The 26,520-nt window shown below is 38.0% G+C and overlaps 1 protein-coding gene and 1 long non-coding RNA gene across 2 annotated transcripts in view; one reads left to right on the forward strand and one right to left on the reverse strand.

Annotated features, from left to right (window-relative positions):
• The window catches only part of LOC131824870 (uncharacterized), a 106,214-nt gene that overhangs the window by 29,172 nt on the left and 50,522 nt on the right, over positions 1-26,520 (reverse strand). The window contains exon 2 of the long non-coding RNA XR_009351015.1: positions 21,554-21,720. This is a non-coding gene — a long non-coding RNA (uncharacterized LOC131824870). The remainder of the gene's footprint in view (positions 1-21,553; positions 21,721-26,520) is intronic.
• The window catches only part of SLC2A2 (solute carrier family 2 member 2), a 32,898-nt gene continuing 8,061 nt past the window's right edge, over positions 1,684-26,520 (forward strand). Inside the window, exons 1-8 of the mRNA XM_059163485.1 lie at positions 1,684-1,794; positions 8,776-8,868; positions 11,680-11,942; positions 17,693-17,817; positions 20,603-20,718; positions 21,598-21,760; positions 22,256-22,443; positions 25,175-25,279. Of these exons, the coding sequence (XP_059019468.1) occupies positions 1,780-1,794; positions 8,776-8,868; positions 11,680-11,942; positions 17,693-17,817; positions 20,603-20,718; positions 21,598-21,760; positions 22,256-22,443; positions 25,175-25,279 (1,068 nt within the window). The 5' untranslated portion in view covers positions 1,684-1,779. The remainder of the gene's footprint in view (positions 1,795-8,775; positions 8,869-11,679; positions 11,943-17,692; positions 17,818-20,602; positions 20,719-21,597; positions 21,761-22,255; positions 22,444-25,174; positions 25,280-26,520) is intronic.

Genomic DNA, 26,520 nt, shown 5'->3' on the forward strand with positions numbered 1-26,520 from the left:
GGCGCTGGCTGTGCACGAATGCCAGTGTGGGCTAACTGGGCTAACTTTGCTCCCCAAAGCTTAGCTCTACAATGGATGTTGATGAACGAGTTAATCCATGTAAAATGCTGAGAGCAGCACTTGGCAACAAGCAACACCTCAGTAAAGATTAACTATCACTAATAGTGTTCATTAGTGTTTTTCTACTGAGAAAAAAAAAAAAAAAAGCCCACAACCCTCTATTGAGTGTTTGTGATTCCGTTTGTCTGTTCTTATACATTATGAACTCCTAAGTGTCTTATTTATCTCATGCATCTCACAGCCTGGGACTGTGCTGGGCTCAAGTTTGTGGTTTGAGCTGAATTATTTACTCAGCTGGGTTGCTCCACGGAGGTAACAGAAATAAAAAGGCCATGGGGAAATAAAAGACACATGAAATCAGAGTCTCCGTCACCTCTTCACTTTGTCATAAAAACAAAAACAAAAAACCTCTTCACTTTTTGTCACTGTCTGCTTCTTTGTAACATCCCTGGTTTGGGGGGCTGTCTGTTATGTATCTCCTCTGCTGGGAACTGGTTCCACCAAAGCCTCAGGGCAACCAGTGATAACAGTCACCAAACACAGTTCAAGCTCAACAAATTTTGATACTGTCTGGGCTCCCACAGGGACTGAACATGATAGAGGAGACACAGAAGGGTACAGACTTGGGGTGCCCGGGGTGGCTCAGTAGTTAAGCCTCTGCCTTTGGCTCAGGTCATGATCCCAGAATCCTGGGATCCACTTCCACATCCCCACATCGGGCTCCCTGCTCAGTGGAAAGTCTGCTAATCCCTTGCTCTCTGCCCTCCCCCCAGCTCAGGCTCTCTCTCGCTTGCTCTCTCTTAAAAAATAAATAAATCTTAAAAAAAAAAAAAGAAGAAGAAGAAGAAGAAGAAGAAGGGCACAGACTTAAGCCAAATGAGCAGATACATTTGAGAACTTTACACTCCAAGAAGCACCTCTCAACATACACTAAACCAATAATAATAATAGCAAAAACAATAACAACCAACATTTTGCTGGGCACTTCTTATGCACTAAGCTAACCACTTTCCTATCATATTTAACCCATATAGCAAAACGAAGTGTTCTGTTATTTTCATTTTATTCAGTGAAAAAAACTAAGGCACAGAAAAGTCACTGGGAGCCAATTGCTTAAGGTAATACCACCAGCAAAATTTCGAGATTCAAACCCAAGTTCATGGCTCTCCAAAGCTCACCTGGGGAAACCACTCAAGCCTACAATGGCCTCTGGCCATGCAGCCCAGCTCTAAAGCATAAACACCACAGTACTCGTTCTCTGCAGACCAGAGTGCAGCGCTTCTCCCATGTCCCTCGTCTTTGTCACCCCCACAACATGAAATGCCAACCAGCATCTCATCTTCTACAAAAGGCCACAAAGATTTTCTTTTTTCACCTGTCCCTGGTTGCTGCCATATTCAACATGTGTTAAAGTGTGACCGTCTCTGGGTTGTGACTTACACTTGAGGGACCTGCTCCCATTTTCTTTTGCTGGTGCACAAGCACTGAAGCCACAAGTCACTAAGGCAAAACATTTATTGATTAGATTCTCCTCAACATTCAGCCTCTGCTGAAATTAGATTTGGACTTTAAAGGTAATGGCCAGCCTGCTTCCTTGCCTTGCTCCTCCTCCTCTAATGTATAACTAGTAGAAAGCTGGAGAAAGACAGGTGCTGGCCAGTTGCATGGGCCACACTCACCCCAGGACTGGGATTAAGAGGAGGACTCTCAACCGATAAAATGACAGAAGATAAGGTAAAGCAGCATTATGTTCATTTTAAATTGGCCTGAGGAAATGAACAGGGGGATTTGTTCAATGGTGACCATAGGGAGGATTTGGGGGATGTTGGGTATAGCGACCATAGCTTGAAGCTACTTCTCTTGGCCAACTGATAGTTCATTCAGCTGCTAAAATATATATCATATTCAGGATTTTATATATCTATTCAGAATTTTAAGGATATTTACTCTGTTTTTCTGAACAGTCTGTGTAACTTTCTCTGAAGAAAAATCTGCATAACCATATTACTGAAGAAATGTGCAAAAAAAGGGTAGATTAACCAGAATCTAATCATGAAAATCGGTCTGAAATTTTTTAAATGACAATGAATGAAAAATAAGAGATAGAAGGACTATTCTAAATAAAAGGAGACTAAGAACTAACAACCAAGTGCAAAAAGTGATCTCAGATCTTGGAAAGAAGAAAACAGTGTAAGGGACAATATGGGGACTGTTGGGAAATTTTTTAAATGGGCTGTTACATTAGATAATATTAGTATAGCTATTACATTCTTGGATGTGATGATGGTATTGCAATTATGTGGGAGAATGTCTTCATTCTTAGTGAGTACGTGCTCAAGTATTTAGGAATGAAGTGACACTAATATCTGCAACTGATTTTCAAATTATTCCAACCACACAACATACATACCCACACATACACAGTGAACGTTAACCAGATGTAAATGTTAACCATTCCTGAACACAGGTTATGAAGTGTTCATTGCCCTACTTTTTCAGCTACTCTGCAGATATGATACTTTCCAAAATAAAAAACTTAAAAATGAAAGGTCATAGTGCTGTTGTTCCCTTGTAAGTTTTCCCTAACCAAACACGCCCACCCCTTCATACAATCACACGAGTAGGTAAATCTGTGGCCCTGTTAGGAGTAGGATATCTGAAGTTCTGACCTGTTGTAACTTACTCTGCCGAGCATTTCATGTGAGTAAGTGACAAGGCTAGGAGCACAGACTTTGTGCTTTGCCAGGTTTGGATTTTGAGTATGCTGGTGCTACTTAACTATTGTGAGACCAAAGTTTATTTAACTGAGCTTGGGTTTTCTATATTGTGACAAAATAAGAACATATGGGGAGATAATAAGAGGATATAAGATAAGCAATGCAGGGAGTCTAATAGTTCTTTATAGTCTGGGAATATAAAAATGAGCTAATATTTGAGAGACACAGCTGACAAACATTTTAATGTTAATAGTTAAGTATTTACATGATGTATTTTAAAAATAACTAGGACTTCAAGATTTTCTATTATAGCCCAGGATAAAGCTAATGTAGTTAGCATTTTAAAGATGATACAAAGACAAATATTAAGTTAGTAACTATACAGATAGTATGTAGATTTGATGAAAATCATTAAGGTAGTGTTCAAATAACTAAAGTATATAAGATATTGCAAAAGGGAAGGTAATGTGCTTACCACAGTGTCTGATACACTGTGAATGCTCAAGCTTCATTTTGAACTACCACTAAATTCCCTTTAGAAATTGTTGTAGGACTTTTTTTTGAGAATCAAGGACCTGCCTAACAATGGAAGCCAGAAATAATGAGAATTGATGTAAAGCACGATGTTTTAGCTTTGTAAATCTGCCCAGACTTTGAAAGAAGTGGGGTAAGCATGCACTGAGGGTTAAGTGACCCGAGTTCTCACACTGAATAATGCACGGTGTAACTCAGACAAAGGATCTGAATTCAGCTTCTTCAAGTGAAAAATGAAGAAATTAGACTAGAATTCTCTGTTCTCTAAGGTTCCTTTCAGCATGAAAATTCTATGGCTTAAGAGGCCCCTGGATTCTCCCAAAGTTGGGTGCAAGATCACCTTTAGGTTGGCATTTGGAGCTATGGAGTTTAAAGGAGAGACATCAGCTTCTCCTCCCTACTTAGTTAGTCTGTAGATCCTGAAAATATGTTTTTTTTTTTTATTATTATTAGAAATGGGAGTTTTAAGAACCCCGGCTCTGGGTTCGAACGCTAGAATATCTGTTACTTACTAGCTGTATGGTATTAAGCATATCACTCCATCTTCTATAAGCCCTGGTTTCCTCACCTGCAAAATGGGGATAATTTCTTTTACTTTGTAGTATTGTTGTGAAGATTTTTGGTGAGGCTGACAGGTAGTTGGTTGACAAGAGAGATAAATGATATGCTAATGTGATTAAAGATGCAATTGTTTATTAGCCCTTTCATTATAGGAAGACCACACCGTGTATCTTATTTAATCTTTACTATAATCCCATGCAGTAACAACCCACTTGCCCAATCTGTGTACTCCCACATTTATCCTGCGGCATATCTTTCATTAGATGTGGAATCTAGTTTCTCTAACTTAAAATTGTTAAGCTCTAAGCAAAGGCAGTCTTGCTATCTTGTAGCCTATGAAGAGGTGAGAGACAAAGCTTGAAGATCTTCAGCCACTTTGTTAGGTTTGTGGCTTTGGACAAGTTCCTTACCCTTTGTGTACTGATTTTTCCATATGTAACGTGATAATAGTAACTACTACTTATAGAGCTGTTGAAAGAACAAGCCAAACCATTTAGAACCCAGAGCCTGGACAAAGTAAGATCTTAAGTTCTCACTGCTTTCATCAGCTCCTATGTACATAACCTTGAGTTAACTTCTTAGACATTAGATTAATGAGCAGAACTGATGGGTTCATTCAGACTTAGCAGTCTTCAGAAATTTCTCCTCTTAGAAACAAAACTTTTCTGTCCAAGCCTAGTACCAAGACACATAGAAGATTGACTATAAATGTTATCTCTTTTACTTCATAACAGAAAAAGAAAAGATGGAAAGCAAAGAGCCAGTTTAAGATAAGGTTCAGAGAGGGAAATTAAACCTGAAATAAAACAGAAAGAGAGAAAGAGAGGGAGAGAGGGAGGAAGGAAGACAGGAAGGAAGGATGGAAGGAGGAAGGAGAGAGGGAAGAAGGAAAGATACAAAGTTTCAGAGACTTCTATATTGGGATTATCACTTCAGTTCAGAATTCAGGTAGCCTTCTTAAAATTGATAACATAAGTGACTCTTAATCTCACAAAACAAACTGAGGGTTGCTGGGGGGAGGGGGTTTGGGAGAAGGGGGTGGGATTATGGACATTGGGGAGGGTATGTGCTTGGGTGAGTGCTGTGAAGTGTGTAAACCTGGTGATTCACAGACCTGTACCCCTGGGGATAAAAATATATGTTTATAAAAAATAAAAAATTAAAAAAAAAACCTCTATTTCCTTCATAGTTCCTTTTTTTCATTATTCCTATATATGAGAAATTGGTCTTAGGGGCAGCCCCAGAATTTCTTCAGTAATGACTTAGAACAAGTTGATTAGAAAGTAATGAGAAAGGAGCTCCAAAGAACTTCAGTCTTTGAAAATTAAATTTCATTTTTATCAAAGTAATGTAGGAGCAGCTAACACTGTTGTGACTTAGTGTGTGTATCTGGAGTGGCCGGGAAGGGCCATTGAAGCTTATGGGGGAACCAACTCTGCTATGGCCACCACCTTCACCCCTAACTTCCATTTCCATAGCACCCCTGCTCACCATTGGCATGGTGACTAGTTGGATTGTTACAATAAGAAGGAACTATATGATTGTCTGGTGGGGGCAGGAGGAGAGAGCCAGCAGAGAACAGAAGCCAAGGGATGGAGTGGGAAGGGCAGTCACTAAGACACCAAGTGCTTGGACATTCTGCTACAGGAAGAAAAGGAGATGCAGGGATGAAACCGGGTAAGTATATCATGACTTGGAAGTGGGAAGGCCATGATGATCTTCTTCAACTGAGCTACGGATGAGCTGTTGAGTAGATTTTTCCTTTTTATATTTTTGTACAGAAACATCACCAATGTTTTCTGTGGGTAGATGAGGAACAAGGGATTTGTGTGGTGGGTAGTGGCAAAATGCACTTGAAACTGGTGGGTGTTGGTGATTTGGTTTTAACATTACACTTGGCAAATTCTGTGAATATGTGCTCTCTTAGATTTTTTTTATTTAGAAAGATTATGATCCTAGATTTTTAGATGTGCTTGACTTTTGAATGTCTATTTCTGACCATTGAGAAATGCAAAATAACCAATTAGTTAAAAGCATATCTCCTGGATCTAAATCATTAATTGTACAAGTTATTGGCTGTGAGACCAAAATCTAGTTTAGTTATCTATAAAATAGGGACACTGATGATGCTGCCGTGAGAAGTGTCCATTACCTGGTCTTCATATGTGTAAATATGTTACTTTAAAAGGCAAAAGGGACTTTGCAAATGTCTTTAAGATTATGGACCTTGAGATGGGAAGATTAACCTGGATTACCCAGATAGGCCAAATCTAATACCATAAATTCTTCAAAAAGAACTTTTCCGGCTGTAGTCAGGATGAGCAAGACACAATATGAGGAACGGAGTGGCCCATTTCTGGCTATGAAGATGAAGAAAGGGTACCACTATTCAAGGAATGTGGTGGCCTCTGAAGCTGGGAACGGCCCTCACTTTACAGCCAGCACAAAAACATAGATCCTGGTCCTCCAGCCATGAGAAACAGAATTGTACCATCAACGCAAATTTTCCCCAACAGCCTCCAGAAAGGAACACAGCTGCCAACATCTCAATTTTAGTGTGGTGAGACTTGTATCAGACTTCTCATCTACAAGAACTGTGAGATAACAAACTTGTGTCATATGTTATAGCTGCAAGAGAAAACTGATAGTTAAAAGAGATGATCACATAGAGCAATGAATAGCCAAACAGTAGGCAGAAATATCCAGTATTACGCCTTGAAGTTGTATTTGCATTGCACCTAATATCAGATTGTCTAGACTGTAGTGATGGAGACTAACAGAGAAGTCGGTAGAAGTCTTACCAAGTGTTTCCTGGTCCCCTCACTGCTGCTAATGGTTACTTCCTACAAATAAAATGAAAGGATAAGATTGCCTGTCCTTGGAAACAGCTCAAGGGGAAAAAGGACTTGAGAAGAAACCACCAAGTAAATGGAACACATTTTAGCTTTGGTTACCTGAGGCCCTAGGTATTAGATATCTAGTTACACATTAAAGGATAATTCAAAATCTCTGGTAATCCCATACCATGTAGCATATTGTGTGTGTGTGTGTGTGTGTGTACATGCAGGTACATTTTATAGTTAATATACTTTGAATTTATTTGTGATTATTTTATTATGTATATGCATAATGACATATCTCAATATATAATGTATAATATATGATATATATATGCTTCTTTTGGGATATATATGGATATATGATATATATGCTTCTTTTAGGATAATATAATATCATATCTTTGGAGAAAGTTTTAAGTCCTTTCAGGAAGAAAGGTGCTGGGAAGAAAAGCCTACAGTCGTGAAATTAATTCTGAATTAGTGGAAAAAGATAGAACAAACCTACAGATTCCCAATTCTCACCACAGAGTTTCCAATCCAGTCATAGGTCTGGGGTGAATCCCAGGAAGCTACACCTGTAACGAGCTCTCTAAAGAGGGTCTGGTTTTAGAACCCCTAGATTCCGTAATTTCAAGGGTCTCAGGCTGGTTCTGTGATTTATTGATGATGTGAAATTTATGATCTCTAGCTTTAGTAGGGAATGAGGGGACTTGGTTAATAACCTACCCTACTCTTCATGCTGGAGTAGGGATTTACAATCATTCCCCTCTACTTAGAGAAAAACTGAAGATCCTATAGGAAAAGTGGTATGGGTCACATACTCCTAAACATCAGAGTGAGAACTAGAATTCATGTTGGTATGACTCATTCATTTGGTCAATGAAGTTTCTACAATATCCCATGTTATTTATTTAAATTTAAATTATGTAATTATGCAGGAAATCATTTCTTTATAAAATGTCTGACCGTATAAATAAAAGAAAAAATACCCATTTATCCCCATTCTTTAGTCTCACATTCCTCCTCAATGGTCATCTTTTTGTTATTTTTTCAAGAAAATATTCTGACTTACATGCAACATGCACAAATCAAAGAATACTCAGGTTTAAGCCTTTTTAAAAATGTAATAAGATTACACAACTTCCTTTGTCACTTAATAAGTCAGTACAAAATGATTGCATTGCTCTTTTTAGCTGCAACATAACATGTTGTATGTATCATGTTGTATTTGAATCTATCTGGGCATTTTCCATTGAATGACATTTTGGTTCTTTCTAAAATTTTTGCTATTTCTTTCTCTCTCTCTCTCTCTCTCTCTCTCTCTCTCACACACACACACACACACACACACACACACACAGGCACTGCTGCATCAAATATCCTGATATGAGATTCCATGTGGATGATATGATTTCTATAAGATGGCTAGACATGTAATTATGAGTTGAAGGGAATGAATGTTCCATCCCTTTCTACACTGAGTTTTGTAGCTACATGAAGTTGGAGAGAATATAACATCCTTCAATCCATAACTCTAGGTTCAACTAGCTGCAAATCTTAAAAATTATCCTCACCAGGATATTGATGTGGTCATGATAAAGCCTGGCTGATGCCTCTTGTATGAGAGTTGAGGTGTTTTTGTACCATAGCAATGCCCAGGACACCTAGATCTTTGTTACTGGTATCTTTTTTTATCTCTCCAAATGATATAAATTGGCTGGTTTTATCACAGTGGTTTCCTTTGGTCAGTGGCGATTCTAGTCTTCAGTTCTGATTTTTAATCTTATATATATATGTGTGTGTGTAAGGAAAAGGATGTTTGGTTCCTCTCTTAGGAAAAATTGCCCCAAACTTTTCTCAGCTTTACGTAGGGCCTTTGATGAATGCCTCTCACATTCCCGTATGAATGACCCCTGTTGGGAGCATAGGGCACACTGTGAATGAGTACCAAGGAGCAAGAACCAGCCTGTGGAGCCTGCCAGAAGTCCAAGCTGCAGACTGACAGGACGGTAGGTAATGGAAATTGCCTTGTGTTTCCCAGCCCTGTGTTTCATTCCCCACAGATCACCGGGACCTTGGTTTTCACTGTCTTCACTGCTGTACTGGGTTCCTTCCAGTTTGGATATGACATTGGTGTGATCAATGCACCTCAAGAGGCAAGTGAAACGTGTTCAATTCAAATCTCTTTTTTGGCAATTTCTGTCAGTGACTGAGGGATCTGTGTTCCTCATACACAGAGATATATTTCCCACATGGGAAATATAGGACAGTCCCAGTGTTTGTCAGGCACCACGTGCGTGGTTTCAAAGCTGATAACTTGGCCTTGACTCTTCAATAACCCACACAAAAAAAGAAAGGGCAATGACCGATTCTTGATCTCTGACTCTGCTGCTGCTGAGCTCACAGAAAACTCCAGCCGGATACCATGTGCCTACAGATGTTGTTTTGGAAAAACTTAAGAGCTTATTGCAGACTTTATTCAGCGCTCCCAGCCATATATGAGTAAAAACATGAATGAAAAATGCTGGGGAATAGGAAGAGGCAATAAAAGGATATATTTCATTTTATGTGCAAACTTTTACTGGGCACCAGCACACTGTGCATCGGGTGCTTTAACATATGTTCTCGCTAGTCTAACCTCCAAAAACCTTATCCCAATTGTAAGCCAGATGAAAGACTTCAGGAGCCCTAACACTAAAACAGTTCCTATCCTTCCCCCTAATTCTGTCTCTCCTAGATGGTTCAAAGTAAAATAATATATAACTGCTAAGTAATAGTCAAGAAGTCGAACAAAATTTGGATTTCTCCATGGTAAACTATGTGGATGGGTGTTTTTTAAAATATTGCATAATTTCTGTCCTTTGTCCCATTTATTTTGTGCATCCCTACTCTGGTACCCAATGAATAAACAGGAGAAGGATGTTATTTTTCTCAGCTCCCACAGCCTATAAGTGGGGGAACCAAGACTTCATTCCCTTTGCTCTAAGGCCGTCAGGTCATTTAGGGCAGGATAGATGTCTTCTTCCCCTTCCTGTCACCAGCGCCAAGCACAATGATTAGGATAAAGGAGGTGTTCAATACAGTGTTTAGTGAGGAAAGAGAGGGAGAGAGAAGAGAAGCCGTGGGGGTGGGAGAGCGGTGTAAAATGAAGGTAAAAGCATTTGTTGGGTGCCCTCTATGAATATTTCATCTGCTTCACTTACACTGTTGGACTCCAAGGAAAATGTGTATTGACCACAGTCTATCACCTTAAAGTGTTGCTCCTGAGGCTCTGGATGCCACATATTATCACAAGTGTGGTGTTCTTTCCAAGGCTGAGAGAGTTCGATAACAATGCTGGGGGGTCACAGCTTTTTTTTTTTTTTTTTTTTTGGGTGATGACAACATGTGCCAATTTAGCAGCCTTCTTGAAATTTGGTTCAGCTTCACCATAATTTACAATCAGCAGAGCCTCTTTTTTGGAAGACCTTTTCGCATCTTATTTAATCATCTTCTCCAGGGAAAGAGAAGGAAAATTAGTCAAGCCAGACTTGAAAATAGGTATTCCCCCATGAGCATCGGGCTTGAACCCTTTCTAGAGCCCCTTTCTGTGTTTAACAAGCCCCTTAAACATCATTCTAGAAGAATAGTTGTTCAGCTTCATTTGTGTTTGCTAGGGGGATGACACGTGGCACTATTTTAGGGTTATTTTAAAATCACACCTTTTTATGATTGTGAAAACTACACATACCTGTTATAGAAAGTATTTGGAACAAATCACCTATACTTATTCTACCGCATAGAACAAACAGCTGAGAACATTCCAGATATATTTTTTATAGCTTTTTTCTGTACATACTACCCATGTAGAGTGGTCTGCTAATGAGATAAATGTCTTGGTCAGACTTCTTTTATCGTAAGAGGATATCAATTCCCTTTCCTCACTCAGCTGATTTTACCACCTAGGGCTTTGCCCATGACTGGCAGCCTAGAGCAGCTACATTCCAGGTCCTTGTCAGAGGTCCTCTCGTGCCACTGAATAGTGACCAAATCAGCACACTGAGAGGAAGGACAAGGGAAGAAGCCCAAAGGCTGTGACTTTACTCAATTATACTTGATAGGACCTTTGCCTCTACTGAAACATGGGATAAACTATGGCTCTGTGAAACTTAGTTTTAAATGTTCATTCTATTACATACCGAAATCTGGGAGGACACAGAGGAAGAAACTCCTTCAGTATCAATCCCTCCACAGGGGTCACTGAGTTGTTTATAACTTTGAAATTCATCAATATATGTGATTGATTTCCCCTACTTGTGCTGGCTGCAGGAAGTTTATTGGTAAATTTGTAGCATATTTCTAGCAAAGATATAGTACCCAATGCTTATATTTGGTATACTAACTTTATTTTTGGCTTCATCTTTAGTAATCTTTTTCCTTATAGCCATATGCTTCTATTGAATATTTACATAAATCAATTTAAACCTTGCTGTGCAGAGGTAACAGTGGTGTGAAAATGTACCTTTTCAATTTGAATAGCTTCCTGCATTTAAAACTTGGAAGAATTTTACATAAAAACCCAGATTTCTGGCTTCTTTTTTTTTTTTTTTTTTTTGAAAATTAGAGGTCATGCGATACTAGTCTCATATTTGCAGCTTCCTTCTTCAGGTGGGGCAAATGCTCTCCAGTGCTATAATCTTGCCCACTTTCTTTTATATTCTCAAGAGTAGAGACAGTAGTTCAGTCTTCTAGTTATCAAGGTTCTCCTTCACTTACTTGTTCCTGCCTAGTTCCTGTGGGCACTGGAATTTGCAACCTCTGTTTTACAGAATATTGTCAACTATAAGTAAATTTGTCCATGATTTTGTGTATAAAACACACATAATCGGGATGACCCTTTTAAACAGCTAACAAACATGCTAAAGGAAAAAAAAAAAGGTGTATAGAATATTTGAAATGTTGGAACTATTTTTATTTTATTTCCTTAGGTAATAATATCCCATTATGGATACATTTTGGGTATTCCACTGGATGACCGAAAAGTTACCAACAACTATACTATCAACAGTACAAAGGAAATAACCACAGTCCCATACCTAGGGGATTCAATACCAACACCTTTGGCAGAGGAAGAGACTACAGCATCTACCAGCCTCATCACCATGCTCTGGTCCTTGTCTGTGTCTAGCTTTGCAGTTGGTGGAATGATTGCATCATTCTTTGGTGGGTGGCTAGGAGATCAGCTTGGAAGGTAGGCAAATTTCATAAATAAGCATAAACATGGGAACTTGAGTATTTGGGGTTTCTAAGACTTTGTTTCCTCTTCCGTTTTGTGGAATAGCTTTAGAGTTTTTTTTTTTTTTTGATTCATGACCTTATGAATTAGGTTTTAGCACAAATAATGGAGCAAGCAGTTGCCCTAGTCTGCTTAAATCATGGAGTCATTTATAGCAAAAGTGAGTTTGGTGTGTATTTCTACAGAAATGATTGGATTCTCTAAATTTGTTAGTTTTAAAACACAGTGGGGTGCCTGGATGGCTGTCAGTTGGGTGTCTGACTCTTGATTTTGGCTCGGTCATGATCTCAGGGTCCTGAGACCCAGCACACCCACCCCGCCCCCCGCCCATCAGGCTTTGCATTCAATGAGGGGTCTGCTGGAGATACTCTCCCTCTCCTTTTGCCCCTCCCCCTGCTTGTGCTCCCTCTCTCTCTTTCTCAAATAAATAGATCTTTAAAAAACTAAAAAAAAAATAAATAAATAAAACATATTAAGAAAGGGTTAACTCAGAAACTCAATGGCAGAGCCAAGAGTGAAATTTTTAACCAAGGAATCCATTGTTTGCTTCACCAAATCACTCCATTTCTCAGACATCATTTTTCATTTTCAAATTAGAATTTGGCATTTGGATCAGTCAAGTCCTAAGGTCAAATCAATATCCCCAACTCCAAATTGCCCAATATACTTGTCATGGGCTTTTAGCTGCTGCTACTGGTTTTTCAAAGCCCTAATCAGAGATGAAGCAAGTAGTGTGTCCACTTCTTTGCTCTAATTTTTATCAAATGTCAATAAAAAAAATTCTCTAGAACTACTTTACACTTAAATTTCATTCACTGGGCGCCTGGGTGGCTCAGTGGGTTAAGCCGCTGCCTTCAGCTCAGGTCATGATCTCAGGGTCCTGGGATCAAGTCCCGCATCGGGCTCTCTGCTCAGCAGGGAGCTGCTTCCCTATCTCTCTCTCTCTCTGACTGCCTCTCCATCTACTTGTGATTTCTCTCTGTCAAATTAATAAATAAAATCGTTAAAAAAAAATTTTAAAAAATTTCATTCACTTAGTCATGTGACATACTAAACTGGGATTCTACCCCTCCACAGAGAGAGGAAATAAAATGAGAAAATCACATGTTTGTGTTTTAGATTTATTTTCTGTTTTGATGCCACCTTTTATTTATTAGTTATCCCTTCCTCTGATGATAAAAATAAATATGGAAATATGGAAAATTTAGAAAATGCAAAAACCTCTAAAGATGTAAATGATGTAAGTAACTATTTTAGTAATTCTGGATTACAATCTAATTTTTAAAATTCCTACTTTTATTTTTTTTTCAAAAGACAAGATTTCACTTTTATTTTTTTGTTATGTTACATTAGTCACCATCAGTACATGATTTGTTTTTGATATAGTGTTCCATGATTCATCATTTGTGTGTAATACCTTTAAATTATAATTTTATCTTTCTCATTAAAATTCTGATAATTTCCTCCTCTTGCACTAGAGATTTTATATAATAAAACTATAAGAAGTTTTCTTCAACAATGAGTAGCATTGGGGCACCTGACAGGCTCAGTCAGTTAAGCGTCTGCCTTTGACTCAGGTCATGACCCAAGATCAGGATCCAGCCAAGCCCATATCAGGCTCCCTACTCAGGCGGGGAGTTTGCTTCTCCCTCTGCCCTTCACATAGCTCTCATACTCTCTCTTACTCTCTCTCTCTCTCTCAAATAAATAAAATCTTTTTAAAAATGAGTAGTATAATAACCCAAGTTTTACTCTTGTTCTTATTATTCTTGTTCTTATTATTCCTCTACCATAAAAGATAATAGTTTCTCACATTTTTATCAATTTGCTGGTACTTAGCTAAACTTAAAAATCAGAATCTGCAAGTTACAATGTCCATAAACCAACTTTAATTGTTCAAAAAATTTTAAATCATTTTAATTTGAACCAAATTGGTTTACATAGTAATTGGAAAATTTTCTAGACTAATTATTTCTAAAATAAATAAAATTAAGCAAAGTTAAATTTTAAAATATGAATCAATCAATTCTTTTAGCAGCTACTAATGTTTTATACCTCTTCCCACCCCTGAAGAAAAAATTTAAGGGTGCCTGGCTGGCTCATTGGTGGTATCTGCGACTCTTGATCTCAGGATCATGAGTTCAAGTCCCAAGGTGGGCATGAGGATAGATAGATAGATAGATAGATAGACAGATGGAAGGAAGGAAGGAAGGAAGGAAGGAAGGGGCCCTTGTTCTCATCTTATTTAGAAATGAGATTTTTGACAGGTCCAGTGATGTACTAAAGTATTTAATTCAGGTCCTCATGATGGAAACAGGATGCATACCCTCTCAAGTATTGGAATTTAGCATTAACAATGATGATACCCCAAAACAATGTCAAATGATCACTTATCAAATGACTTATGGTAAACTAAGAGTGAGGCTTCTTCCAAGTCTCAGTAGAAAAATGATTCTCCATGAATAACAAGCACAAAATTAATAATTTTAACATCAAAATTAAGACAAAAGAGTTCAATCTCTCCTATAAGACTATTTTTCTAGGAAGATTCACTAAGAAATGACATGATTTTTTCTTACTGACCAGGTCACTGTTCTATCAATAAAAAAGAAGGAAATAAAAACTTATTTTTTCATTGCTCCTTTAAAAAAAAAGTATTTCCTTATAATAGTGTAGTAGGCAATAAATGTCGGTGGCCATTGTTTTATAGATTTGGCTTCTCAGGGTCAATTTTTCCAGAAGCTGTGCACTTAAAATTTAATTACTATGATATGGTGGAGGAGATAATGGTCTGTGCAATCCACAGTATTGTAAGCAAAGGAAGGTAGATACAGCCTGCTTTTGAATGCACTTTCTTTTATATAAAAATGGAACTCACTAAAATCAAGCATTAATCGTTGGTTTCACACAGATCAAGCCCCGGCTCTGACACTTAATAGTTGTGTGAAAATGAGCAAGTTACTTAGGTTCTCTAAGATGTTTTCCCAACCATCTACAATGTAGGAAAAAAAATAGTACCTAACTCATGGGATTATTGTGAGAGTTTACATGAGAGCACAGATAGAGGATTTATCACAATGCCTGGTACATAGTAAGCAGGCACTGAATGTAGCCTTACTTTAATGCTGATGGTGATATTGATGCTGATTCTTTTTTTTTTTTTTAAAGATTTTATTTATTTATTTGACAGACAGAGACCACAAGTAGGCAGAGAGGCAGGCAGAGAGAGAAGTGGAAGCAGGCTCCCCGCTGAGCAGAGAGCCCGACGCGGGGCTCGATCCCAGGACCCTGGGATCATGACCTGAGCCGAAAGCAGAGGCTTTAACCCACTGAGCCACCCAGGCGCCCCTTGATGCTGATTCTAATGATGAAGACATTATGATGACAGTGTTAAACCCTGTGCTAACAGGAGTATTTAGAGCAAAATTTGAAGAAATACACTTAGAAATGTATTTCTTTTTCCCTGATTTAGTGATTTCATGTATTTTTGGATTATTTATTCTTGTCCATTTCTCATGTCTGAGCAGAAGTTAAAATCCTTTAGTTTACAAAGTGCTTCAGCATCCATTAGCTGGTAAGGAAGAGGGACTTTAGAGCAACCTGGCATCAAATATACTTTCAGGCTATCTCTTTTAAGAGTTTTTCTCCCTAACAGAATATATACTACGAGTGAGCTAGTAACAATTTCTTAAAGTTATTGAATTTGTTTGCTCTCTATCCTTGAGTAGAGAAAAGGCACTTCACAGAGAAATAGCCCTGTCTTTTTCTGCTCTGCAGCTCTGAAACTGGCCAGCTCTAAAACACTGTTTCCCCTCCCTTTGAGTAGTTGACATTCTCCATATGTTGGTTTTCTAGTACTGCTCTAATGAGTTACCATAAACAGTGGCTGAAACAACAGGTATTGCCTAAGCGTTTGGGAGGTCAGAAGCTCAAATTCAGTTTCATTTGGCTGAAGCCAAGGTGTCAGCAGGGCTGGCTCCTGCTGCAGCTTCTGAGAAGAACCCATTTCCAGTTTCCTTTTTTCTGGCCCTTTTCCAGCTTCCAGTGGTCACCATATTGCTTGGCTTGTGGACCTCATTCAGTCTGCAATACACATTACTCCAATCATACTTCTCACATTACATTATCTTCTCTTTTGCCCTCCTCTTATAAGAATACTTGTGAGTCCATCATTGGATGGATAATCCAAGATAATCTCTTTACCTCAATACCATTAATTTGATCACATCTGTAAAAACCTTTTTATTATATAAGGCAATATATTCCCAGAGTCTGAGGATTAGGATGTGGACTCTTAGGGGATATTATTAAGCCTATCATATCTGTTGAGTAATCTTTGTAGTATAAGACACATAATTTTACTCTCCAGAAAAAAAAAAATCTATCTGGTATTAAAGATACATGCTTAGAAAAAGCTCTGCTATTTAAGTTTGAAACATTGACACAGAATATTAAAAGATCCTTACACTTCTCTGTGGCACAAATATTTCTATACCTGTCCATTCAAATTCTTTTATTGGCCTTATCATCATCATTAAACTTTTAAAGTTATTTTTTTATTAACATATATTAAACTTTTAAAATTATTTTTTATTAATGTATAATGTATTATTTGCCCCAGGGGTACAGGTCTGTGAATCATCAGGCTTACACATTTCATGGCACTCACCATAGCACATACCCTCCCCAATGTCCATAACCCGCCACTCTATCCCTACTCACCACCCCCCAGCAACCCTCAGTTTGTTTTGTGAGATTAAGAGTCTCTTATGGTTTGTCTCCCTCCTGATCCCATCTTGTTTCATTTTTTCTTTCATCTATTGAATTTTAAAGAAGGTTTTTGTGCCCCACTTTCCCATTGAATAGGAATAAAAGTATCAGATATCTGCAAATATTGTTCATTTTCACATGATTAATTTTGAAAATGATGTTTTTGTTGCTACTGTCAGCTTTATTACATATTTTACATTGGCTGACATTAATTTATAGGTTCTGGAAATATGACACACAATGCTAAAATAAGAGTACTCTCTTTGATAAGGCTTAAAGTAAAGGAATATTTTAATTTACTTCCAAACAATTCATATTAAAGGAAATTTAACTTTGGAAGCTCTTTACATCATATGTGCTATGTGCAAATAATACATTATACATTATCAGCTAAAAACCTGTGTCATTAAGAAAGAAAGAAAGAGAAGGAGGGAGGAAGGCGAGGAAAGGAAGGAAGGGAGGAGAAAAAGAGGGAAGGTGAAAATAAGAGAAATGAAAAGAGAAGAGAAGGAAGAAAGAGGAGAAAGAAAGAGGATGTCATAGGTTGCAACTAAAGTGTTGAATGTAGCAATCACCAGGCAATTATCACTTAAAACAATCAACTTGTAGAAAACTTAATTAGTTAACTGTTTGAAAAAGTTTCAGAAGGGTTATCTTAGATCAAACCAGTCATCAGTACAGTTGAATCATCTCTATTAAAATGTGGAGATCACGTGCATGAAACTCGGATTTTCTCATTATAAACATTACTTACTGGTAAAGCTTTAGTCCACAGATAAGTCAAACTAGCAATTATGGTTTAAAATTCCCCAGCTAACTTTCTCAGCAAAATTAAAATAACTGCTCTTAAGTAAATATCTTAGCATACTCTGAGAGCAAATAATTTTATCAAGTTTTGATGCTGAATTTGTAATCCTTGCTTTTTAAACTTTCAGAATCAAAGCCATGTTGGTAGCAAACATTCTCTCATTAGTTGGAGCTCTCCTGATGGGGTTTTCAAAACTGGGACCATCTCACATTCTTATAATTTCAGGAAGAAGCATATCAGGACTCTACTGTGGTAAGTCATGCACGCACCCACGCGCACGCACACACACACACACATCTGGAAATTATTTTAAAGGCAGATTGGTAACATGCAGGGAAGTTTTTGAGCCAGAGATGGCATCACAAAAGGGAAAGGCAATAGCATAAACTTGAAGTCCTGAGTCAGGGAGGTTTGCGACCAGTAAGTGGGAGTTATGAAACGATCTTCTCGCTCCTGGCAATTTCTAGTGGCATAATCACAGGTAAGTTATTTAATTCATAGCTTCCTTCTCTGTTAAATGAAGGAGATAGTATCTACAATGTAGGGCCCTTGTGAGAATGCATGTAAAACGTTCAGCACAGAATCTGCCTCCAGTCAGCTGACGAGAAAAGCTAGCTGTTGCTGTTGCTCCAGCTGTGCTGAAGACAGTGGCACACTGCTACACCCAGAACCTCCAACTCGGCTCTTGTGGCCTACTTGGCCACCTAGGTCTCTGTCTCTCCTTCCCTTAGTGGATGGATTCCAGATATGGCGGGGTGAAGCATTACAGTGGTGTGACCTCAGGGAGAGGGAGTCAGGCAGGAGCAGCTGGTAGAAGAGTTCATAATGGACAAAGGATTGCTCCCCTTCCTTGTGAACCTAACATCTGAGTATCTGGAATCACTAGTTCTTAGAAACAGCTTTTCAAACTTTTGGAAGTTTCAAACTTTCAGAAGCGAATTTAATCAGCAGAGGTCTGAGTGAAGGGAGGATCACCTAATCTTTAAGATGGCCAAATTTTTAGATTCTCAGTGCCAGTGAAGCCCTGATGGTGATGGTTTGGAGCCAAGGTTTAACCCACTGTCCCAAATCACAGAACCGTCTTTCAAAGCACTGGGGCCAGGGGAGGGTACAAGAGCACAAACAATGTATAAAATGTTTATAGTTTTTACTTGCAAAGAGAAAAGACTGTAGCTTCTGTGTCTTCAATGATCCCTTGAAACAAAATTCTAAACAAAATTCTAAAGGGCCAGAAGTTAATAACTTAATTAAAAGTCTCTTTTCATTATTTTCCATGTTAATACAAATAGCTGAGAGTAAGGACAGCTTTATTAAGGTGAAGAGGCAACCAACACGTGGAGAGATTTAGACTCAGAAGGAATTAATTCTGGCACTCTCTCTGCCTGGGTTTAGATATATTAACTGGATCTTTTGTAAAATGCAAAGAATAACACTATCAAGGAGGTCCAAATCATGATTCTTCTTTCTTCTCTCTCCATTTTAAAAAATACAGTATGAAAAAAATCACAAATATTTTTGAGAAAATTGAAAAGAAATGTTATAAACATTGTGGAGCTACCTATCACTAGCATAGCCAAGTAATTCATACTCCCCAACAATCTTTTAAAATTACGCCTGGTTCTGTTCTGAGCATTAAAATTGCTAAAAATTATAGGATATACATTTTTACTTTAAATTTGTGTGAATTCAGACCTGTGATCTTATCTACATTATTATGTTCTTGAGATACAATAGGAGGTAATACACAGAAAGTACAGCCTGAAAAGGGGACAAATAAGTGTGTTTTTTCTTATTTAAGATCAACAGACCACACATTAGAGGCACATATAAATGTCAGCCAAAATTCAGATGCTACATCAATCATGCAACTGTTCATGTGAGCTATTAAGAACATTTTAAAGCATTAAAAACATACTGAAACAGTTCCCACATTCATCTTTTACACAAAAACCATACATTTCTATTTTATAAACAAACTGTCTAAAAGCAAGACTCTGACAAGCCTTATTTTTAAAATTCTTTAAAAAAATGCTAAACATTGGGCGCCTGGGTGGCTCAGTGGGTTAAGCCGCTGCCTTCAGTTCAGGTCATGATCTCAGGGTCCTGGGATCGAGTCCCGCATCGGGCTCTCTGCTCAGCAGGGAGCCTGCTTCTCTCTCTCTCTCTCTCTCTCTGCCTGCCTCTCTGCCTACTTGTGATCTCTCTCTTCAAATAAATAAATAAAATCTTTAAAAAAAAAAAAAATGCTAAACATTGCATTCAATCTTGCTTGTTGATAGTGTCTGACCATTTCATGCACTCAGCAAATGGCTGGATACTCCACCATTTCCAACATGACTGATGACATCTGTGCTTAAGAAAGCTATAGAAGGCAGAATTGCCTAGAACTTTTCAATTTTTTGGTATTCCTTTAAGCACCAAAGTCTTTTCTGAAGCCCACTGTTAGGAGAGATTAAAGAAGCTGGGTTGCTCTGGTTAGAGTAATTGAAGGAAGAGTCCCTGAATTCCTTAACCTCCTCACCCGTCCACACCTCCCTCATCACTTTAACAGTGACCTTGAGGCACTTCCACACTGTGGAGACTCAGGGCTTGTAGTTCTCATGCTAAAGTTCTATTGTACTATGATCTTGGATGAACTGTTTCTGACCTCTATCAAGTAAAGAGATTGGCTTAGATATGTTCTAACTTCCTTTAATACCATGAGTTTAGACCAAGAATATTATTAAAGCATTCTTTAGTCTCTTTTCTGAAGACAATCTGAGGCATTACGATGTAGAGAGTCGATTTTAAATGGTTTTAACTAAATAAGGAATGCTATGAATTTCTTTCTATTCCTATATCTAGCTACAACTTCAATCAAGTCTTATCAACAAATATTCTTTGCATAAACTGTGTCTATTACTGGGGACAAGGGGTCTTTCTTCCAACAGACTCTGAAATGTCCTTTTAATCAGGATACTGGCTATACTTGAACCAAATTATTGTTATTGAAATAGTCCTGGCTGCACTTTCACATTTATGTTCATGTTTTATGCAGGACTAATTTCAGGCTTGGTTCCAATGTACATTGGTGAAATTGCTCCAACCACACTCAGGGGTGCTCTTGGCACACTTCACCAGCTGGCCATTGTCACGGGCATTCTTATTAGTCAGGTAAAAACTCCTATTCCCTACCTCACCCATCCTCTATTTTATCCAGCTTCTCCCTCCCTGATAGATTGACAGAGCGGAAAAAACTAGTTCCACCATTGGGAATGGGAATGCTATAGAGACTTGGGCTTTTTAGCTCAAAGCTATATTATTACTGCTCCACTCCTCACTTCTCCCCTTGGATCTGTGGTAGGACTGGCAATAGAGATGACCCAACATGCCAGGTCTTGAACTCCAGGAGCTAGTCTAGAATTTAATTATTCTGTTTAGATTTCAAATAGGAAACCACATTTTTGACTGCTTGGATTTCCTTTGTTCTGGGCACCTTACCTAGACAATTAATATGTATATGACTACCATAGCAATTTTTTGTTCAGCTGGCTCTATCATTCTCTTCTATCCCAAGGACTCAGAGTCCTCAGAACCCCTAACCTAGGATTATCCAAAGGGTAAGCCACTGCAATAGGACGATAAATCTGGTTCTCACTAAAATAATTGTTCTATTTATGTAATCCCATTTTATTTTTCTGGGTAGTTGAAGAAGAAATTTTTAGGGTCTAAAGTTACACATGATTTTTGTTGTTGCTTTAGGTTTTAAATGTGTTCTTAAAAGTTTGGTTGTTTCCCATCCTAAATGACCCATATAAGTTAATGAAAATAAACCTTGGTGAACTCTTTGTAAAACACATAGTCCTGAATTTAGTGAAGTAAGACACACTAGTAATAGTTTCTGCTTTGGGCATACTTGAGTCAAAGTTGTCAGGGATTACTATTAAATAGCTTTCAACAAATGGTTTCACTATTAAATAACTTTCAACAACGGTTACAGAAGGCAGACCTTAAGTATTGTGCAGTTGCCATGCTTCCTCCCTGCCTTTTCAGATTGTTGGCCTCAACTTCATCCTGGGCAATCATGAGCGATGGCATATCCTTCTTGGTTTGTCTGCTGTGCGAGCCATCATCCAGTCTCTGCTGCTCTTCTTCTGTCCAGAAAGTCCCAGGTACCTTTACATCAAGTTGGATGAAGAAGTCAAAGCAAAGAAAAGTAAGTCTGTGGATGTTCTTTTTTCTTCCTATTGTTTTGGAACTATCAGCTAATGAAATACAGTGTGCATGAATGTTTACTGGTCAAGTTGGTACGAGCACTTTCTAAATGAAGTCAATGATTACATGTAAAAAGAATGTGCAAGATCACTTCAATATGACTCACACATGCCATTTCAAACCCATAAACACTTGAGCCCAAATAGGAAACCCACCTGCAGGGTATTGGACTCAACCAGAGGCTTCTAAAAAACTTTTACATGCATCATTCTTCTATGATAACAAAGATCAGAGTTTTCTTTGTCACTAGATAAAAGTCAAATGTTTTTCTCAAAATTTAAAAACAGGATCTAATTTTACAAAAAGAATTGCAACACTCCTGCTGTAAAGCAATAGAAAGGGCTTTGCTGAACTACAGCTCTTTCATTAACATAACAAAAATAAATTTACTTTTGTTTTGACCTGAGTTGTGTCGACTTGATCAATTTGTGGGCAGGCTTGAAAAGACTCAGAGGAGGTGTTGATGTCACCAAAGACATCACTGAGATGAGAAAAGAAAAAGAAGAAGCATCCAGTGAACAGAAAGTCTCCATAATTCAGCTCTTCACCAATTCCAGCTACCGACAGCCTATTCTAGTAGCACTGATGCTGCACATGGCTCAGCAATTTTCTGGAATCAATGGGGTAAGTTTAAGAATACTTTCTAACCCCCTAAAATAGGGGAAGAAAGGGGCATAAATTAAATAGCTAAAAGGCATTTAAAAATGTTGACATCGTGTTTTACTATAAAAAACATATTGAGCATTAATTTTCTTTGTTTTGCCGCATCTGCTTTCTAAAATTGGATTAGAATTTTTAAAAAATGTCAATAATCAATGGTACTGTATGTCTATTAATATGGAAGGTAATAAGCAAAAATTATAATTAATTCAAAAGAGGGAAAATGAGAATAATTATGCCCCCCCAAACACCCTAAATTACAGGGGACTTCTACTAGAGTTGAGTAGCAAATTTAGGATTTAGTCCATAGTTCCCTCCATCTATGTATCATTATTATTTTTTAAAGATTTTATTTATTTATTTGAGAGAGCGAGTGAGCATGGGGGTGCAGAGGGAAAGGGACAAGCAGGCTTCCCGCTGAGCAGGGAGCCTGACGTGGGGCTCAATCCCAGGACCCTGGGATCATGACCTGAGCTGAAGGCAGACACTTAACCTACTGAGCCACCCAGGCACCTACCCTGTTTTACCTATGTAAATAAAGTATACCAGGGCGCCTAGATGGCTCAGTTGGTTGAGCATCAGACTCATGATCTTGATCTTGGGGCTGTAGGTTCTGGATTGAGTTCTGCGTTGAGCCCTGCATTTGATGTGAAGCCTACTTGAAAATAAATAAAGAAATAAATAAATAACACCAAATAGTTAGCTGCAAAGAAGTTTCCTGCCATGCAAGAAACTTTCACTCTATTTGGAGAGCCAGCATACAAAAAAAATAATAGTGTGAACTGGCATGACACTGGAGTAAGGGCAATAAATAAGACATGATTGAAAACCATACTGAATGTATGTTTTCACTAGCTTTTAGGTTTTGAACTGAAATCATTGCATTACACAGACTAAAACTGTTCTACTGGCAATTAGCTATTAGAAGAAAAAAATAAACATTTGCTAAAAAAAAAATTACTAGATTTTAAAAATCACTTACCCTCCTTTACTGCTGTTAAAAATATGGTTTTGGCTTCCTCTATTATGAGCTAATCACAGATCCATAAGGGGGTGACTTGTGGATGGGCAGAGCCTTGGGAGAGGTAAAGAATGTAATTCTTACCTGTTGAAACAAAAGGAGACCTGAACCTCACTCAACAAGCTGAATACTCTCTCCTGTCATCTCTATCCTCCTTTAATGGGTCCTTGATATCCCTCTTAATCTAACACTCTATGTAACTTCAGGGTTTGGAGACCAGATATGTATCCTTTTTCCAGCTCTGCCTGTGTATCCAAAAGAACCATACGTAGTCATTCTGAACCTCCTTGCTTTAGCTCCTATCGCAGTTCCTGACTTAGAGGCATCCAGGAAATGTTGAACTGAGGCTGTGGGGCAGCCTAAAAATGCAGGACAGTGTGCAGTGTGCTATAAGCTACTCTTCACTGAGCACAATCTGTACAGTCCTTCTCCATTAGCCCTATCTGCAAGAAGAGATGCCAGCACAGGACATGTTAAATAGGGAAGGAATGAGAAAGGATGACAGAATGGCCTTAAAAAGTCCATTATAGGGTGCCTGGGTGGTTCAGTGGGTTAAGACTCTGCCTTCAGCTTAGGTCATGATCCCAGGGTCCTGGGATCGAGCCCCACATTGGGCTCTCTGGTCAGTGGGGAGCCTGCTTCCTCCTCTCTCTCTGCCTACTTGTGATCTGTCTGTCAAATAAATAAATAAAATCTTTAAAAAAACATTATACATGTAAAAACACAATTAATAATAAAGGCTATTAGAGAGATTTGAGGATTTCTCCATGTCCGCTGAGATTAGTGAAAATTTTTGGATTAAAAGCAATAACAACCAGAATTCCTATACACACTGGTGAGAGTGTCAATTGACACAACTTTTCTGGAAAACCATTCATCAGTATCTTTCAAAGCTGAGCATATAAATACACTATGGTCTAATAATTCTATTCCTAGATGCAAATGTGTACATATTTCACCACAAGGATTGTACTAGAGTGTTCTTAACAGCAGCATTCATATTCACCCAAATGACAACTACCTAAATACCCATCAGTAGTAGACTGGATAATAAATAGTGGTTTATTAATAAAAAAATATTAAGCAATGATATTGAACAGCGTACAAATACACACAACTATATGGATAATTCTTGCAAAGGTAATGTTGAAACTAGGTACCAAATAATTCACACTGTGTGGTTCCATTTATAGCAAGTACAAAATTAGGCAAAATTTGTCATGATGTTAGAAGTTGAAGAGCTTCCTTGGAAAAATAGGGAGATATTCTGGGGGGTTCTGGAAGACTGGGAATGATTTATTTCTTGATCTGTGTGCTATTTGCACAGGTGTGTTCAGTTTGTGAAAAATAATCTGTATACTTATGTTGTGTGTACTTTTGTATGTATTTTACACCTTAACAAGAGTTTAAAAATTAAAAAATATATATCAAGATAATGTAAATTCAGAGTTTTCAGCTAAATTTAAGGAGAACTTCAAGGAATCAGTTTCAAACACTAAAGATTGATAGTGGTTTCTCACTGCCTGGAAGGAAAGGACAGATAAAATGCTTAGGGTGTTCTAGGGACCATGGTTCCACAGAAACTACTAAAAATAAACAACTTAAAATATTTCTTGCTTTCAAGCTATCAGTGTTAGGATTCTTGATTAAAGCTAAATTGTTATTACTTTACAGATCTTTTACTACTCAACCAGCATTTTTCAGACAGCTGGAATCAGCCAACCTGTTTATGCAACCATTGGAGTTGGTGCCATCAACATGGTTTTCACGGCTCTCTCTGTGAGTTTATACCCCAGATAAATATGCACTTGTTCCTCAGTTCAGAAATGGCAGAGGGAGGCACCTTGTGATCTAAAAGCAACCAGCAATTAATGGCTCATGTGTATTGGGTGTATAGAACCAAGTGGGTCATGGGAAGAGTCCTATATGCAAATATACTACTAAGCATAGCTGAACAGATGGATCACTGCTTGTCCCCATTTGCTGGGATGCCATTTAGTCACTCATTTGTGAATTAATAACTGACTTGGGGCACAGAGGACTTCTTCCTTGTGTAAATAGCTGGATTCCTTTTCCTTTGCTCTGTACTTACATCTGTTGGGATCAGGTGATGTGTCATTTCTATCAATATTGGGTCTTCTACCTAGGTTCTTCTCTTTCCATGGTTGAAATTCTTTTTTATCCTGATGTCTTGGTAAAAATGCTTTAAAAAAATAAGGCCTTCTGTAACATATCTATGCCTGTAACATGGTTAAACAGACTCAGCAAATTCTTATGATATTAGGTTAATGGAGAGAGCTTCCAGATAGCTCACAAGGCCATAACTTCTGGTGATGCATAAAAATTTGTGTGATATTATAACAGATGGAGTGGAAGTGGTATAACTTGAAATGTTATTACTTTTGAAATGTTATTTTTTTTCTGACAAGAAGAAAGGTCACATAGTCTTCTCAAGACCGAATGCCTTACACAATGAATGATTCAGTATCTTGACAATAATATTTAACATAAATAATCTAAGAACAGATTAACAATCTAAGAATAGTAAACAAACAACAAAAAGCCCCTAAAATTTCCCAACTCACGTAATTCACTCTAAAAATGAAGAATATTGGGCTTATTTTTATCTTTGAATACAAGATATTCAAAAAGCTTGTGCTTTCCAATGTTGGTCACCATGTTATATTCAATATACTTTAGTCACTTGTTTTTCATTCTCTGCAGATGGACTTTTAACTATTACCTTAGGGTGGTCAATAAATTACAGCCTAGCTACCTAGATCAAAAAGCAGATTTGTCCAGACTACATTAAACAGTGCTGGACCTTGGAAAGAGGGAGAACAGATAACAAGGGAACACCAGGAGTTCTGTAGGCACGCTTTAGAGATAATGCCTGTTCAAGCCAAAAGGCCACTCAAAATCGATGAAGGCCTGCTACTGGGATGTAATCTACTCACATTCTTTTGTCTCCTGAGATATATTCTTTACAAATCCTACTTCAATATATTTTTCTAATATGG

Source organism: Mustela lutreola, chromosome 2, assembly GCF_030435805.1.
Source record: "Mustela lutreola isolate mMusLut2 chromosome 2, mMusLut2.pri, whole genome shotgun sequence".
In the NCBI taxonomy this organism is placed as follows: Eukaryota; Metazoa; Chordata; class Mammalia; order Carnivora; family Mustelidae; genus Mustela; species Mustela lutreola.